At 34.9% G+C, this 12245-nt stretch overlaps 1 protein-coding gene across 7 annotated transcripts; it reads right to left on the bottom strand.

Annotated features, from left to right (window-relative positions):
• Positions 1–634: 634 nt before the first annotated feature.
• Positions 635–9777, bottom strand: LOC18432322 (Nucleic acid-binding, OB-fold-like protein). 7 transcript variants are annotated; one of them, XM_088873941.1, is made up of 12 exons: positions 9554–9777; positions 8784–8888; positions 8492–8662; positions 7569–7634; positions 6929–6994; positions 6229–6288; positions 5336–5550; positions 4043–4133; positions 3595–3663; positions 3357–3448; positions 2028–2091; positions 635–953 (listed from the first exon to the last, which is right to left on the bottom strand). In XM_088873941.1, exons 1-12 carry the CDS (start codon positions 9554–9556, stop codon positions 849–851), a joined length of 1107 nt encoding a protein of 368 aa, XP_088730067.1. In that variant the 5' UTR covers positions 9557–9777; the 3' UTR covers positions 635–848. The 7 variants fall into 7 exon arrangements, with proteins under 7 accessions (XP_088730067.1, XP_020521777.1, XP_088730068.1 ...); XM_020666118.2 differs by having other exon boundaries at positions 8766–8870; XM_088873942.1 differs by having other exon boundaries at positions 8784–8870.
• Positions 9778–12245: the final 2468 nt, after the last annotated feature.

Genomic DNA, 12245 nt, shown 5'->3' with positions numbered 1-12245 from the left:
GCCTTCCAATTGAATTAACTCACACCTCGTAACATGTACTGTGCAGTAACAATCTTTAATACAAAGATTAAAATCAGCAGTACTAAATTACAATAGAATAATAATGCTAAGGGATTATTATGTTATTTTTGGTGTAAACTTACTAATGGAAGGGGATTAGAATGCTATTTTTTGTGTAAAGAGGAGATGAAATTATTGTGGTGACTGAGAATGCTATCGAATGAAGTTCAAGATCCCTATATAAGAAGTTATCTTTATACATGTTATTCACAGAAGAATGCTTTAGCAGAGTCGTTTGCAAGGGATCGAGCTACAAGAAGTGAGACATTGATAACGAGTAGATCTGGGTCGGGTTGTATGTGTAGTTTTGTTGAGTTCTTTGGGCCATGAGTTAGGAAATTGTTGGCTACAGCTTTGCTGCAGTAGCTAACATCTGTATCATATGGGTGCAATTACATTCTTAGTACTGGTACTCATTTTTTGTACATAATGAAATATGTGTGACCACTGTCTAGAGAGAGAGAGAGGAGCAACTCATACTAGCCACTGCAGACAAAGGAACAACTCCAAGATAATTCCTTTCTACCCACTGTATAGAGAGAGTAGGGATGAGCCATTCTAGAGAGAGAGAGTATGATGATCCATTCTAAGATAATTCCTGATTGCCCACCACAAAATTGATATCAAGTATCCCATGAGCCACTAAACAATAGGTATGTAAGTCAACAAGAACGTATTCTGATTGATAATAAACAAAGTTTTTCTCTCACTTGATGGCTGCATTGACAAGGGATGATGTGCATGGCCCTGACAACATATTCTGATTTATAATAAACAAAATTTTTCTCTCACTTGATGGTTGCATTGACAAGGGATGATGTGCAGGGCCCTGCCGACGTCATGAATGGGACTCCCTTGAATGTTGCTATGCCCTTGCCATCAGTATATAGATGCTGAAACCATGAAGCAAAACCACCATTAATCAGATGCAAACAATGACTGCTTTCTTTGTTTCATAATGAAATGGTTAATTGGATACAGAGTGTACAGAAGTTCACATCTCCTTAGCAGTGTTATCAAGATGACACTAGCTATTGATCTGGTGAGGGATCTGGGCCAGTAAAAGCTAGTCCAACTGCCAGTTACACCGACTGAACTGGAGTTCTAAAAATAAAGAAAAAGTATAAATAATAGTTTAAAATATAAAATAAATTACATTACTCAATTTTCTTTTAGACCATCGAACCAGTCAAACTGGACAGCATGAACGATCAAAATTGGTCAAACATTGATTTTAATTGGTCTTGAACCAAACTTGATTTTGTTTTAGACTAGACTAACCAAGGCACCAGTTGGCAATCGAACCAATTAGACCGGCTGGTCAAGTACAATTTTGATAACTATGCTCTAGAGAGAAAGAGAGAGAGAGAGAGTCAATATACGCTTCCGTTTGGATGCAAGTACACATGCACATGGAGAAAAACTGATTTCATAGAGAGTGCTGAGCACCAAAACAATCCTTTGGAATAATTGAAGGCTTCAATAGATATAACCAATTAGATGAAACCTAAGGGGTTGTATCTTTCAAAGTATAATCAATTAAGACTTCAACTCCTTATCTTTATAACCAGATAAAAACCAATCCAGGAGAAAAAAAAATGAAAAAAGATCAAAAGCATCTGTTGATGCTGAATATTATTTTGACAAAGCACTATCGCACTTGGTGTATATAATACCAAAAAACTGATATCCATACAACAATCCAATGGAAGTGCAGAAAACAATCATCCATTGGGATGAACTCCATCCAGTGAAATAATGGATGGTGATGACGTGAGAGATAAGAGAGAAGATCAACCGGTATCAGTCAAAGCTGAGGTACTGTCTTTTGTCCATTGAGGTACCATGCCAACACTTTTTCTCTTATCATGAACCAATATTATCACTTATGGTGTACTCAACAGTGCAACAAACCAATATTAAGACTAGTTTAAAACTTATTTAGAAATGAGTAGTAAAATGGTTACCGGTGTGATCTTCTCCAATTGCTTCTTTTTAGGATTTAGGACATCTTCTGGCTTCCCTTCATACCTGGATGATAAAGATATGTGTGCAAACACAGTCAGCATCCCAAAAGGCCAACACACACAAACATGTATAATTGTAAATAATTATAGTCCACAACTAAAAAGCAGCCCATCAGAACACGGGAAAGGAACTCGGCAATAAGGAAAATGCCACAATATAGTTACCAATTACAGGAAAATTGTGACAAACTTCAAAGGGAGACAGGAGTTCCGAAATTATAATCTTTTGATAGGTGAGGATCCTCATATCTATAAGCTACCTAAGAACCATTCAAGCAAATAGACCATGATTCTCGGACATAAGCCAGTCGTTTAGCTAGCAAAACAAACTAGATCTGGAAAAAATTTTAAACTAAATACAATTTGATTCTCTCAGAAAAACAACATAACATGGAGATGGGATCTAAAAATGGGTGAACTAGGCTAATTCACCAAGTAATCCATTCATACATTTCAATCATATAGGAAGCCCATTCAAACTGCATAAATAAAACCTCAAGTAAAGAAATCAATGCCCTTTCTTCTATAAGCGTAGCCAACCAACGGGGGATGTGATTGAAATGCTATCTCTTTTTGTCCATTATTCTATCTTTCCATTCCAAGTACTAACCATCCAGATGCTTTCAAGAAATATATATATATATATATATATATATATATATATATATATATAGTTTCCTACAACCATTTACTGAATGAAAAGTTGAAACTATAACTGAAGGATGCAATTACATGTAACTACAAACTAAAAGCTCATCAACTAAGAGTAGCAAATAGCATTCATGACCATTAAAAATATTGAAAACCACTTGCTTGCTTTTTAGATACGTGTCATCTCATCTTCTGTTCGCATTTGTCAAATTAAAAACCTGTACAAAGAAGATGCTTCTCATTGCCACCAGAATATTTGTGCACACATCACTCAACAAATGAGCTTACAAATACCCAAATTAAAACTATGCAAGATCAGCCCAAACCTAACAATCATCCTGATGAACTTCACAAATCTACTATGAAGCAATGGGAAAGTATATTGTATTCCAAATGGTTTTGAAGAAACATAGTCCACTAGGGTCATCAGAGTCCAATGAAACAGTGATGGAGAGAGAGTAGACCCCTCCAGAATGGGGCCCACATTCTGAAATCAAATGGGCAACTTTCCAGTTGTGCTTCCCAGTCTCTCTCCATCATAATTCCAATGGCCTCCCAGTCTCTCTCTAGTATACTTTTCCACGAGAACAACACATTCTACAATTGTCATGTCATTACCCAGCAAAAGAAACCCGGTCGCCAATTTTAGCCTCTTTTGGCAGAAGCAAAGGTTCTACAATATTATGGTCCTCATTTGATGCACATAAGACCTGGAAGGAAATAGTATAACGTATAGCTGATGTCAGTTGATAATAAATATGATTTACATAGAAAATCAAAAAGTCTAAAAAGTTCACAGCCATTATCTATTTTAAACTCCAGAAAAGAGAGCTTGTAATTTATTTTGTGCATATACCAGCCCTGAAGACATCACATCTCGCAACTTCCCCGGCTTCACATTTGTGACAACCAATACATAGCGATTCTGCAAAAATAAAAAGAACAGTAAATTGTGTAGGTACACTAGTTGTAAACCCATCGGAGCACAACTTACAACGACCAGCATTATAATTACCCCCCGCTCCATTCCACAAAATAAACTACAGAAATTAAATAGAAAAATAATGATATTTAACTTAAGCAAAGTACACTATAACGTAATCCAAAGTGGAAACCATAGTGATGGAAGGTGATGGAGAGCGTAAGACCCATTATTGGAGCTGTGTCCTGTTCTGACAGATCCCATTCTCCCCACCACCATCCATTGTTTCATCAGATGGTAGTGATCCTGATGGACTATGGCACCTTTCCATAAGGCATCAAATAATAGTACACTTGAACTCAATATTGATTTTCAGTCATACCAGCAAGTCTTCGGGACTGTAATATTTTGCAAGCCCACTGACAACCTGACGCAAACTCCCATCTCCCATGTCTATCTCCTCAACAAGCAAACTGTGCAATAAATCAGAATAAGCTTCAGAGGCAATTAGATTTTGAACAATTAGATCTTAAAGAAGATAAGTTTGTTGTGCAATAAATCAGAATAAGCTTAAGAGGCAATTAGATTTTGAACAAGATAAAGTTTATTCCTTCTTATGGAGCAGGATTCTGCGACTATTTGGTTTGACTTGGGTAATGCCACCCTCCATTCCAGAACTCTTCAAACTTGGTCCAAAGCCGGCAGGATCCTTTGGAAGGCATCCATAGCAGCCACGATTTGGGTCCTTTGGACAGAAAAGAATTCAAGGATCTTTCGAGGAGTCAAGAGCAAGGCCCCAGCTCTATTCCACAACCTTCACAACCTTGTGATCTTTTGGGCCTCAAATCATAAATTATTTAAGGATATCTCCACCTCCTCCTTCCAACTTAATTGGCAGCATGTACTGCTAGTCCAACATCATCGACCTTCTCAGACTGGCTGCTGGTCCCCTCCACCACCTGGCTCAGTCAAGTTCAATTTCAACGGGTGTTCCCTTGGGAATCCTGGCCCCTAAGGCATTGCAGGGGTCATCCGAGATCACCAAGGGAACATCCTTGCCACCTTCTCCAGCCACATCGGCCAGGCAGACTCACAGCTCGCTGAGTCTTTGGCTCTGGTCACGGGTATCAAATTGTTTGATCCTGAATGGGTCCAACCTCTTCTTGAGGAAGGAGATGCTCGAAACATAGTTACTTGGGCTGTTGGTATAGCAACCCCACCTTGGTACCTCGCTTCAATTTTTGATGAGATCTCCCACCTTTGCAGGGATACAGCCATCTTATGGGCACATATTTGGAGGGAATCAAACGGGCTGGCGGACCAGCTAGCTAAGGAAGGAGCCATCGCACAAGTCGCAGTCACCTAGTAGTTCTCAGGACTCAAGCTTGCAAGAACGTGACTATCTTTTTGTACATTGGGGTTCTTTGAGTTTTTACCATCCTTAAGAGTCGCATCTTTCTAGAACCCCTGTCTTTTCTTTTTGTACATCCTTGTATAGGGCATTGTTATAAGACCCTCAATTTTTGTATAGGAGCTCTTTTTTGAGGATACCACATTTTTTGCCAAGAGACCCAGGCTGTGGGCACTCTCCCTGGAACACTGTATTTCGTTTCTTTAATACAAAGTTAACATTATCGAGCAAAAAAAAAAAGACAAAAATAATTGCCCAATGTACCTATCAGCACCTGGATGCCTCCAAGCCTTGCGAATCAGGCCAACTTGAATATTGAGAGCTGTAATATTGACGTCCAAATCCTTTTCAACTTGCTCTCTCTCTTGGGTTTTCTTCTTCTCCTTTTCAACTGGCTCTTTCTCCTGGGATTTCTTCTTTCCCTCAGAAAGAGTTTTTTTCTTGTCCTCTGCATCTGTCTTCCTACCTGGTTCCTTTTCCTTTATTCTCAAGCAACAAAGTAATTTTATCACTTCATTGGGATTTATATGTGTATAAAACAACATAGAAATTTGGAAATGACAAATACAAAGAGACAGACAATTGAATGTAAAAAATACAGATCCACTTCACATGGTGACCTTAGAAAAAAATCATATCCAAAACAATAAGTCGGTTCCTTCCAAAATCATAGAAATACTGATACAATAAATTACATTGTAGTACAACAGAATCTAAATACAAAGAAATCCTTGAGAAAAGAAATTCATGATATACACAACCATACAACTTTGAATGAACTGCTCAGATAAATAAATTACATTGTAGTACTTCCCATTCCATATGTAATATCCAGTGTTCAATAACTAGAAATTGGTAGCCTAACAGAATTTTAGTACGGGATGGTCCCTTGCAGGCTAATACGTAATTATGATCAAACAGTGTCTTGTTTAAGAGGTTATCCATTGAAGCAACCTTTGATTCAGAATCACTGTAAATTTAAATCAAGATCATCAAAACCACTTAACTGTTTCGTTATGTGAATTATTTGCATGATTGTATGTCATCATTATCCAAAATGCAATAGCATGTCTAACTAGGATGTGAGAAAATATACTAAAAGAATCCCAGAGTCACCAACCTGAGATAGAAGTACTAGTTTTAGGGAGAACAAATACCTCAGGGTCACATTTCTTTGCACTTCGATCCACTTCTAATCTATCTCCACCACGTGAGTACTGAATAACAGATCAAGAACCATCAAACGATACACATACTTCAATTGTTTAAAAAAATGGAAAGGAGATTTTACTATAATCCACTGGAGCATATAACAGCTGTAGCCTGTTGTGGCCATCACCATCCCATGAATGATGGACAATATGATAGCGAGACAGTGGCATCCATCGGAACAAAACATGGCCCTAGTGTGGGGTCCCGCCGTCTCCATCACTGACTCTCATTCATCTGATGGTGATTACCCCAACAGACTATATGGTTCCTCAGTCCCCCAGATACTAGTACACCTCCCCTAAATAGAAAAATGACTAGAACAAAGGCTACTAATAAGCCATCCCCTTCGAGCAATTTTGCTTGATTTCTTCTCAAGAGCAACGCATTTTGCAACAATACATCAAGCTACAACATCGCAAATGATGCTCCCAAGTTACAGAAATCAAATATGACTTGTTTCTGTTTATGCACACACACGGCATCAGGTCAACTTTACATTGGAATGGACAGATATAGAATCATTTGTTGGAAACAAGCATCACCACTATTCATTCTAAGATGATCCAGGACTTCAAACCATCAGGTAAATTAGCCACTACCATGGTATTTAATTTTAGCCCATAGAATAATATGAAAACCACTTACATGGGGTTGGAATCCAGTCCTCGCCAACTTAATTTTTTCAAATGCCTCACCAAAATCTTCCTTGCACTACATTCAGAAGCAATGCAAAGTTAAGAATTTTACTTTTTAAACATCATGGTGATTATAGCAGAGGAATCATAGACTGTAAAAGCAATTACTATAAATGCCATTAAAACCTCCACGCCAAAGGCAAAATATTGGAACCTGGAAAGCTCCATTATTCTGAGAAAAGCTCCATTATTCTAGAACTTTCCCACTTTGTACAAAAGATGCATAAGAATATGAAACAAATCAAGTATGAAAAATATCAAGTATATGATTTCTAAATGACATAATAATTGTCCACATATCAACAATCCATAGGAATGCAACAAAACTTTGTAATTGCCTAAATATCTTGGCCACTTAGGAACAAATATAGTTGCTGGGATGGTCACTGGAATTGGCAAGCACAAAACAAAATCATTCGTTGCTAATTCCTCAATAAGATAATTGGTAGACATTTTTGGCGAGTGATCCCCGGTAAAAAGATATAAAGATGATGTTTCTAACCACATTTTTTGTCAAACCACTTCATCAAATTCTGTAAATGACACCAAATTAATTTAGTAAGATATGTCTAATAACTCCCATAATATACCTGAATGTAATCCATCCATCTCACGACATTTGGGAACTTCATCATCTCCGATGAAGAAAGTCCAATCTGTGCATACACATAATCTCCATAAGAAATTCGACATATTGCCGATGTTGATGACAAAAAAAATGCCAAATTAGGTAAATAATGGTGTTTTTAGTAACAATCGCAACAATGCATATTTTATTTGATCAAACAACAAAATTTATAGCCTGCCATTTTTTCTACTCACATATCCTTTATTATATGCTTTATATGATATAAGCATAACCCCATAAATTTGGTGATTTAATAAGCACAGTAAACCTATCAATTGAGAAACGTACCATGCCATCTGAGAAAAAATAACACATGGTACAACAAAAATCCCAACAATAGCAGCTTCCTCTAATTATTTCAAGCATGAAGAAAACTTCAAAAGGATTACAAGGAATGTTACAAGGCCTTTTGAATTCATGACTAAAGATATTTAGTCATGAATAAAAAATTGGTTTGTAATAGCTAAATCAGCTTCAATCCACAATATGTATACAAATATATTTTCAGCATAAGTTTTTCAACTACATGTTCAACTGAATCGGACCAAGACCAAGATTTTCAACTTCGCTTTCTTTTTTTATGTTTATTATTTCAAAAGTAGTTTTCAGCCTAGGACTATTGAGTAGGATGTTTTCAAATTACGAGTAGGATGCACAAACAGGTCTTTGGATTGAGATATTGTAGTGCCTAAGACATGAGAGCTAAATCTTGACGAATTGTTGTTTGCAAGCATCTTTCAAACTAAAATCACGATGGACATGGTGACAATTAAGTGAAGGTTAAACAAGTTAGGAATCAAAATATTTGAAATTTCTTGACAAAAAGAAAATAAAAATATTTGATCTAGCAGGAATACCACAAAATGACATTTATACATCACTTACCATATAAGAATGTAGGGCACAAAACACTACAACATCCACATCTGAAGGTTTTAATCCATCTCCAAGAATAACCGATCGTTGGGCCATCTCTTCATTATAGTCCTTTAGCATCTTATGGCGAGACTGAGTTTCATCAAGAAACCTACATCCAAATTCTATCCATTTCTTCACCTATCACAAGAAACCAAAATACTTAGTACAGAAAGAAATTGAGTATAATGTAGTGGTAACGATATTCAATACAAAATAAATTGTGGGAAAACATGATCATAACTGAAACTGGAAAAGCCACCTCTTCTGTTCCTTCGGGTGATGCCTTTTTCTTGAGTAACTCCAAAATATTTGAGAATAAAGTTTTAACATCATTGCCATCCAATTCCTGTACAGAGAAGGTAGCCTATGAACACAAGTTACAAGCAATCACACAAAGGGGTTACAAATTTTAGAAATACCGTAGAATTCCAACAAAAAAAAAGAAGCATCAGCTCACTTTTTCATTTGCAATATCACATGCATTGGACAAGTTCAAGTGATTAAGAAAATCGTTTTGCCAATTCAAACTGAATTTAAACAGCAAATATTACTAATTCAGATTACAATTTTACCACCCATTTGAAAAATTAAAACCTTGTTTCTCAACGACTAAAAAAACCTACCATACTTAAATATATACAAAATCACTCAATTGAAGAGGTCAAAATATGGACAATCCAGAACCATTTTGAAGAACAACATAGGAATCTTAATGGTGTTATAAAACAAGAAATATAATATGCAGGTCGTGATTCAATATGCAACAATAGAAGATTTCCAAACATTATACTCAATCACTGATTCATGATTTCGAAGGCAGTGCAATCGAATATGCATTAAGGCAACTTCAATGAAGATATATGCATGTCAGATTTCTTTCGAGATGATTACAGAGAGCTAAAATTATCACATTAAAAACTTTCATGCAATTAGAAATCAAAAAATAAGGGGTGGAAGAACATCAAAAAAAAGTTGCAGGCATCAACCTAGACTTCCATCTGCAATTTTCAAGTAGAGAATACAATTTACCATGAAAAGTGATGAGGACCCATCTCACAAGATAGAGAGAGAAACAGCAATAGAAGAGGAAATGATAGTGTGATTACTAGCTGGTCTAGAGAGAGGCGGTTGCAGAGAACGGATACAAGAGCCCTTCTTTTAGTGGGAGAAAGGGCTTCCACTGCCCCTCCGTTCGCCTCCACCATTTTCTCAAAGCTCCAAACCCCCCTTCTCTCTCTACGCCCTGTACCTCCGAGTTGATCTGTATTTTTTTAGAATATAAAATTTCGTAACTAGGTCTAAGGTTTTTAAAACCAAAACTATCTGGGGTCAAAATTTAGAGGTGCTCCTCTCCTACAGTATAAGGAGGGCGCCTTATACAAGTCTCAGCCATTTATTAAAGGTGAGGTTTATATGTGACTTTATGCCGTAGAAGCAAGGCGCACTGTGGAGTTATAGTTGTGTTGAAAACCTTACGACTGCTTTCAAAATCTATTTTCATTTTTAATTATGAAAATTATAATTTTAAGAAAATAAATTTATAGATTGAATAGATCAGCGAATAGTAAAAAATAAACATTTCAAATAACTTGTTAAGATGTGAAACTCTTTTCTTTTTTTTTTTCCTTTCTTTATATCCATATATATATCAATGTTGAGATAATCAATTCGAAGATTTTTTGATGTCAGAACACTTTCTTTTTGAGGATTTTTAATATGTGTCTTATTTTAATAGTATAAAATTGATATCTTATAAAAACAGTATTTTTATTAAAAAACATATAAGAGACAAATTATTTAGTATTTGTATATCTTCCAAGTCATGATCATATATTTTTATAGGTATTTAGAAATTAAGTTAAAGGATTCGTGTAAAATGTTAAAGGAAAGTTGTTTTATGAAGGTTGGACTGCATTTCTACAATATACGTTACAAAGGTATAAAGCATCCAATTATAGATAGATGCAAATAGGTAGTCCATCTAAAAACAATTGTAACTATCAGTCCAAATGTTTTCTTAATGTAACTATTATTTCTAGTTTTTTTTTTAAAAAAAATCATATTCATGATCTCCGTGTTAAAGATTATATATTCTCTAAATATTAGGATCAAATTATATTTAAAAATATATATTTATTGCCAAGCCCGCTTTTCTACAATATGCGGGCTGGCCACATAGAAACCGTGTCAATGTTAAATAGTTAACTTTGATGGTATTTTAATAAGGCCGTGGTTTCTATAAGGTTGCAACCTTAAACCAACCAATTAAGGTGCATTTTCAAATTTTGTCATAAAATGTAATTTTGATATAAAAAACATTCTTAAGATTATCTGAAAATCTATTTGCATATCTAATTATAAAATTTTAAACTCCAAAAATGGTTAAAATCAAGTAGATCTATAAACATATGAAATTTTTTGAAAATTGATACTCTAGATAATTTGTTGAAAGATGCACTATTTCTAAAACTCAAAAATCTTTTTTTTTTTTTCATATTCATACATCTCGATGTCGAGATGATTAATTAAAAGTTTTTTCAAAATTAAAACAACCTTTTATAATGGGTTTTTGAGGTGCATCGTTATTTCTACATTTTAAGGTTGCAACCTTATATAAAAAAATTTCTTTTAATTAAAAGGTTTTTCAAAATTAAAACAACCTTTTATGATAGGTTTTTGAGGTGCATCGTTATTTCTACATTTTAAGGCTGCAACCTTATATAAAAAATTTCCTTTTAATGAACGTTTTGAAACAAAAATTTAATATACATACATTATGGACAAGTTTATGTAATTTTCATATCTGTGATTACAGTTAAGGTTTAAAAAAAAAGGGAAGATCCGACTAAAACTGGCTAGTTTAGATCGATAATCATAGGGACAAGTTCGGTTCTACCAAAATATCAAGAACCGACTGGTTACTTTTGGGAATGGATTGGTTCTAGCCAGTTCTCTAATAAAACCAACCAGTCCTGTTAGAGAAATGCTCCCACTTTATTTTGTAATATTTTTTTAAAAAAATTCTATGGTTTTTAAAAAAAATTATTGGATGGTTCTCTATCCAAACCAGTTATCTGGATGGACAATCCAGATTACCAATATGTGTTTTTAAACCTCTATTACAATAATTGGTGTATCCAAATGTTTTTATTTTTAATAGGGTATACATTTTCTATATAGGGGAATCACCTAATTTTCTTTTTTGAGGATAAAAAAAAGGAAAAAATATCATTTAAAGGGTTGAAACCCGTTAAAAAAATCATTAAAGGGGTCAAATAATCTCAATTAATAATTTAGGGGTTATTTTTATCTTTTCATTTTATTTAGCCACTTCCTAAAAAAAGAAAATATATCCCCTACATTTTATTTTTGTATACCATTTTCCAATAGACGGAGAGTCTTAACAAGTTTCTAGTAGCGTAGAGATTTCACAAAACATATATTCTAGACCGAGAGTTTTAACAAGTTTCTTGTAGCATAGAGATTTCACAAAACATATATTCTAAACCTCTAGATCCAATTTATCACTTTTGATCGAGCTTTTTTTGCCCAAACAAAATTAAAAAGGAAATATCCAAAAAAGGCCATCAAATATTTTAGGAATTGAAGCAAAACCATCAAATATTAGAAAGAAAAACATGCAAATTCTTCGACAAAAAAGATGCCTTAGATGCAATATTTTGTATGAGGACAAGGATCATTACGGCTTGCCTCTTCCATG

The sequence above is a fragment of the Amborella trichopoda genome, chromosome 8 (assembly GCF_054954075.1).
Source record: "Amborella trichopoda isolate Santa Cruz 75 chromosome 8, AtrichopodaSantaCruz75HAP2 v2.0, whole genome shotgun sequence".
NCBI classification, from domain to species: domain Eukaryota; kingdom Viridiplantae; phylum Streptophyta; class Magnoliopsida; order Amborellales; family Amborellaceae; genus Amborella; species Amborella trichopoda.
The sequence above is the reverse complement of the archived record's forward strand: the minus strand, read 5'-3'. Positions and strand labels throughout refer to the sequence as shown.